The 6,000-nt window shown below is 46.3% G+C and overlaps 1 protein-coding gene across 1 annotated transcript in view; it reads right to left on the bottom strand.

Annotated features, from left to right (window-relative positions):
* Positions 1-294: 294 nt before the first annotated feature.
* SRPX (sushi repeat containing protein X-linked) overlaps positions 295-6,000 on the bottom strand; it is a 118,547-nt gene continuing 112,841 nt past the window's right edge. Inside the window, exon 10 of the mRNA XM_028113502.2 lies at positions 295-825. Coding sequence (XP_027969303.1) covers positions 642-825 — 184 coding nt within the window. The 3' untranslated portion in view covers positions 295-641. The remainder of the gene's footprint in view (positions 826-6,000) is intronic.

Genomic DNA, 6,000 nt, shown 5'->3' with positions numbered 1-6,000 from the left:
CCGAAACATGGACTTCCAGCAACAGGGTGATGAGCCCCCTGTCTTTGGGGGAAAAACAAAAGGGGAGAATTGGTGCTTGTTTATGCTCCCACAGTTAGTGACTGAAGGCTTACCTCTTTAATTTTTGGCTTGTTGCTGTAATCAGCTACTCTACCACTTGAAGCACAGCTCCTCCAGCTCAGCTGAGCTCCTCCTGATGAAAGAAATTACATTTTTCCATTCCTAAAGCCACTGAGCAAGTATGGCTTGTGCTTAAAACATAAAATGAGTTTTAATAAATTTGCTCCAAAATATTTTATTAATACAAGTTTTATATAAAAAACAAAATAGAAGTTATGTGTTACACTGAATAACACACTGAAAGCATGTGTATGGTTGTGGTTTCTAATTTCTCTATAAAATTAACCAGCCATGATGGAATAAAGAGAAAGAGTACATATCCTATTCACCATTTTTGGGGGGTACACATCAAAGTACAAAAAGCATCATGGTAATTTTTAAGTGCAAAGAAAGCTCATATTAAAATAGACTTTAAAAATTACAAATAAAAATCTGTACATCAAGGATATTTTTATGGCCTTTCCGCGTGCATAGCACTATGTAGAACGAGAGGAGGAACTGCCAAGAGAGGAACCATCGCATCAGGTGTTACAGGTCTGGCCCATTTCCGCTTGCAGGACCATCTCCTCTTTTCTCAAGGGGAAAGTATCGATCAGGTTGAAGAGGGCCACAGGCATCACCAGGGAAACATAGCGCTCCTTGTCCATGCCATGCTTATCCACTAGCACCATACTGAAGGAATAGAGTGGGATTCGCAGCAACAACCTAGGGCAGACAAAGAGAAGACTGTCAAACCTGACTCCCAAGGGTTCTGTTGGACCAGCCAGAGCACTATAGTGACACTGTGTGCAGAGAAAGGCTTATTACCGCCGACTTACTCATCTAAAGTACGGTGCTTGGACTAACAGCGTCACTGGAGAATCCCATGCTCCACCCCGAACCTGCTGAATTACAATCTGAGTTATTAACAAGATCCCCAAATGACTGGTATGCACATGAAAGGTTAAGTAGTACCGCTTCGTAACCGTCAGGAAGACACTGGGCCTGCCTCGGTGCACTATGTGTCAATAGTTACTACAAGGTATGTACAAAAATACCAATAGATTTTTTGCATTAAATTGGAGTCAACCCAAATTTAGACTAGGACTGCACAACCATGTACATACTAGAACTAGGGCCTTGGTTAATAGGGGTGGATTTTGCCCTCTAGGGAACATCTGGCTATGTCTGGACACATTTTTTTGTTGGCACAGTGAAGGGGAACATCTAGCCTCTAGTGAGACAGGGATGCTGCTTAATGTCTTAGAACCCACAGGAAAGCCTCCCCCAGCAAAGAATTAGCTGGCCCCAAATGCCAGTAGTACTGAGGCTGAAAAACCCTGGACTAGGTGAAGCTGATTGAAGGTAAGTTTCCAAACATTGTAGTTCTGGCCCATTCTGGCTTATTCAGTAGCCAGCTCAGGATTGCAGTTAGAGGAGATTACGCTTGGTCTACACTCTAGGTATATCAACTTGGTTAATTTTAATTTGTGCCTCAAATAATTCCCTCCCAAAAGTCTGATTTTTTTCTACTCTTCCATGCTAGAATTTACATTGTGTAAAATAATGATTTTTATATGAACAGAAACATGTTTAGATGAAATAAGCCAGAGAAAGCAACCAAGCTGATCAGCTGAGCCCACTGAAAAATAAGCCCAGTCTCTTTTTTTTTGTTGATGTAGTGTTCCATGATTCATTGTTTGCGTATAACACCCAGTGCTCCATTCAATACATGCCCTCTTTAATACCCATCACCAGGCTAACCCATTCCCCCTCCCCTCTAGAACCCTCTGTTTCTCAGAGTCCAGCGTCTCTCATGGTTCATCTCCCCCTCCGATTCCGCCCCCTTCATTTTTCCCTTTCTACTTTTTTTCAACATATAATGTATTGTTTCAGAGGTACAGATCTGTGATTCACCAGTCTTACACAAGTCACAGCTCTCACCATAGCACATACCCTCCCCAATGTCCATCACCCAGCCACCCCATCCCTCCCACCCCCCACCACTCCAGCAAACCCAGTTTGTTTCCTGAGATTAAGAATTCCTCATATCAGTGCCACTCAATCTCTTCTTGCTTTTACTTTTGACTTTATTTTCTAGAGGTTATGTGTAAGGCAGAATACACACTGCCATCTGTATTTAAAATGAAATATTTTTCCTCCCACAAAAGGATCAAGGGAAAAATATTCATTACTCAAAATCCAAACCGACTACACTTGCTCCTGCCTTTTAGGAGAGTTTCGGGTAAGATGGGAATAATTTATATTTTATCTCAGTGGGAGGCTAAATTGCTAATCCACTGCTAATGACTAGAAGGAAAAGAAAGATAACATTAAAATATCTCTACCAGGTCTCCTGAGATGTAAGAGGGAAGCTCAGGAGTAGCTGACTGAGAAATGCATTAATGGAATGTTTGTAGACCATGAAGTGGGTCAAAATGGAGATAAACTGCGCTGCACCTTTAAAAAGAGGAGTATTTAGGTTTTTCTAGGGGAGAGGGGGATGTCCTAGGGCAGAAGGGTCCCGGAAAACAAGACTAGAAAAGAAAGCCGGTCTGCAAGGAGATAAAGGCCAAGCAATGTTGTGGTGGTTGGAGCCTGTGGGGCAACCAATGAGCAACTGGAGCATTTGATGTTATAGTGCTTCTGAGGCTAGGATGGAAATCTCCCATGGTGTCACCATCTGCTCCACACACATTCCTCATGGGGGCCTTGTGCCTTGATTGACAAGAATGTAAAGAGGAAAAACGACCATGGGAAGAAACGAGTGTTCAGGTCCGCAGGCTATCAACAGTCACGGGAATGTATCCCACCATGGCCAAGAGAACACAGAAATCTTGGGGATGGATGATGGGACACCCCACAGGTTGAGGGGGGTGGTGCCAGCAGTGTGTGGGAGTTACATAAATGCCTGTCATCAGATTGGAATGAGCTCTTCCTGGAGAATCTTCTAGTAAACTCTGCAGACTCAAAAAATAATACGGGATGTTCTGTTTCAAGATGGCAAAGGAAGAATATCCTGAACTCCCCTCCTCCCATGGACCCAAGAAATTTACAGCTACATATGGAACAATTTCTTCTGAAAAAACACCTGAGACCAGGCAGAGTGACTACCGCATTCCAGGAAATGAGAACAAAGCCACATCCAAGCAGGTATGAAAAGCTGAGATACAGTCTCAGCAAAAAATCCACATGCCCAGCACAGGAATACCAAGCAGGAGGGAACTGAAAACCCGGAGCTTTTCCCTGAGGATCACAGTATTTCCACCCCACTTGGGGAACCCTGTCTTGAGATCTGCACATGAGAGAGCTCTCCCCAAATGGCTGGCTTTGAAAACTAAGAGGGCTGAAGCACATGAGATGCGCAGGTCTGTGGTAAACTGAGAAATAGTGCTTACGGGGCTCAACATGCAAACTCACCCCAAAGTGCAACCCAGGAGCAGCCATTTGAAAAGCACCCAGACATCAGGTGAAAGAGGCTTCTTTGAAATTCTTAATCTCAGGAAACAAACTGAGGGTTGCTGGAGTGGGGGGGGGTGGGAGGGATGGGGTGGCTGGGTGATAGACATTGGGGAGGGTATGTGCTATGGTGAGCGCTGTGAATTGTGCAAGACTGTTGAATCACAGACCTGTACCTCTGAAACAATGCAGTACATGTTAAGAAAAAAAAAAGATAGCAGGAGGGGAAGAATGAAGGGGGGAGATCGGAGGGGGAGACGAACCATGAGAGACGACGGACTCTGAGAAACAAACTGAGGGTTCTAGAGGGGAGGGGGGTGGGGGGATGGGTTAGCCTGGTGATGGGTATTAAAGAGGGCACGTACTGCGTGGAGCACTGGGTGTTATGCACAAACAATGAATCATGGAACACTACATCCAAAACTGATGATGTAATGTATGGTGATTAACATAACAATAAAATTTTTTTTTTAAAAAAAGGCTCCTTTGACAATTTTTTAAGTGTGTGACTGAGGGGCAGGGGCCTGAGGGAGAGTCTCCAGGGACACAGGCTCGTGGGTGCCATTTTCACACTCCACCTCTGTCTTGCTAAAGCTAGTGGAAGCCATCTCTCTCTCCTTATTTTTGGCCTTTGGGCTACTTCGTTATACTCCAGCCAGCAGGTGCCATCTTTGTGCTGTCCCGCCTTCTAAAGCTGGGGGGCACTGTCTCTCTCCCCATCCAGCCGCCCCTCTTTCCTCTGTCCGTCTCCATCCATTCCTTGCCCCCCGTCGTGCACACTCAAGCTCCCTTGCTCCCAGCCTGCCCACCGTGCTCACTTTCCCTCCAGCTCCGTCCATCTCTCTCTCCCCCAGCTCTCACATGCACTCCGTCTGTCTTCTGCACACTTGTTCCCCATTTCTCTCTCCCTGCCCCTCTCCTTCTGTCTCTATGCTCCAATCCCCCTCTCCCTTTTATCCTTCTCTCTCACGTGTGCTCTGTTTCTCTGTATGTCTCTCTCTCTCTCTCTCTCTCTCTCTGTTGGTGTGTCTTTCCACCTCTGTATCTCTCTCCCCCCATGTGGGTCTCGGTCTTTCTGTCTGTCTCAGCTTCCCCTTCTCTTCCTCTCTCTCTCCTCTTTTCCCCCCTACCCGTCTCTACATCCGTCTCACTCCGTCTCTGTCCATGTCTCTCTCTATCTCCCCCACTCTCTCATTCTTCTCCCCCATATCACTCTACCCCCCCATTTGTGTGTGTGTGTCTCTCTCCTTTGCTCTGTCCCCTTTCCCCCCACCTCCCTCTATCCTTTTTCTCTCTAACCATCTCCTTACAATTATTTGTGTCTTGGTCTCTCCCTGTGTGTGTCTCTCTCTCCTTTGCTCTGTCCCCCTCCATCTCTGTCTCTCTTTATCCCTTTTTCAGTGAGTACCATCCTTTGCACTCCCCCTTTGCTTCACTCAAGCTGGTGGGCCCCATCTTCACACTCCATCTGCCTCCCTACAGCTCACTAGTATTTTCCAGAAAGGAGTGTACACCTTTTCTGGCTCCCTGATACTTGCTGATGCTGCTGCCAGGACACCTCTATATCATCTGGCTCTTGGGCCAGGGTTGCTTACACTTACAGGTCCTACAAGATGGTAACCAACGGGAAAAAGTGCTTAAACAGCTACCACCTTCAGGAGACAGCAGTTAGTTCAGACCCAGGAGTTCAGTCTTTCTGTGAAAGAGGCCTATTAGCTTATCATCATAGCTACAGCACGAGGGGTGGGCTTTTCATTAAATATACATCTAGGGACTGACTGTAAACCTTTCAGAGACCTTGGAGGGGAGAGGCTATCTCCGTACTCTCCCTCTGCTGCTCTCCACAGAGTACTAGCAGCTATGGGAGGGGACCTCACATCGTTTTTACATCTGGTGCCATGGTTTTCGTGGATGCCACACAGAGGATACCCCTTGATCACCTGGCTCTAGTGGCCAAAAAGACTTAACATTCCTGGGTGCCACCAGACTGTAACAATCAAGACAGTTCTTGGTAGGCTATCACCTCTGGGGCACTGCACAGACAGATTAAAACAGATCCCATCTTTCCGTGAAAAATTCCTACTTCCTTATCCTGGAGCTTCATCCTGAGGGGCAGGCTTCAGCTTTAGCACACATCTAGGAACCGACAGAGGGACTCTCAGGAAACATAGTCCAGGGATGCCATCTTTGTGCTCTCCCTCTGTGTCACTACAGCTCACCTATATGTCCCAGAAAAGAGCTTTATTCACTTGTCTGAGGTCCCAATTTTTGTGACTGCCACCCAGGGGACACCTCCCGATCACGCAGCTCAGATGACCAGTGGAGCTAACATTTACAGTCCCACGGCACTATATGTATATTTGCCTCCTTAACAGCTGCTGTTTGGGGGTCTGGCTTCCAATGAGCCTGGATCTAAGTGCTAAGATTCTCACCGTTGGTACA

Source organism: Eumetopias jubatus, unplaced genomic scaffold, assembly GCF_037043125.1.
Source record: "Eumetopias jubatus isolate StellerSeaLion01/CBP00866 unplaced genomic scaffold, mEumJub1_p1.0 scaffold_11, whole genome shotgun sequence".
Classification (NCBI taxonomy): Eukaryota; Metazoa; Chordata; class Mammalia; order Carnivora; family Otariidae; genus Eumetopias; species Eumetopias jubatus.
Note: the sequence above shows the minus strand (reverse complement) of the source record. Positions and strands in the feature narration are given on the sequence as shown.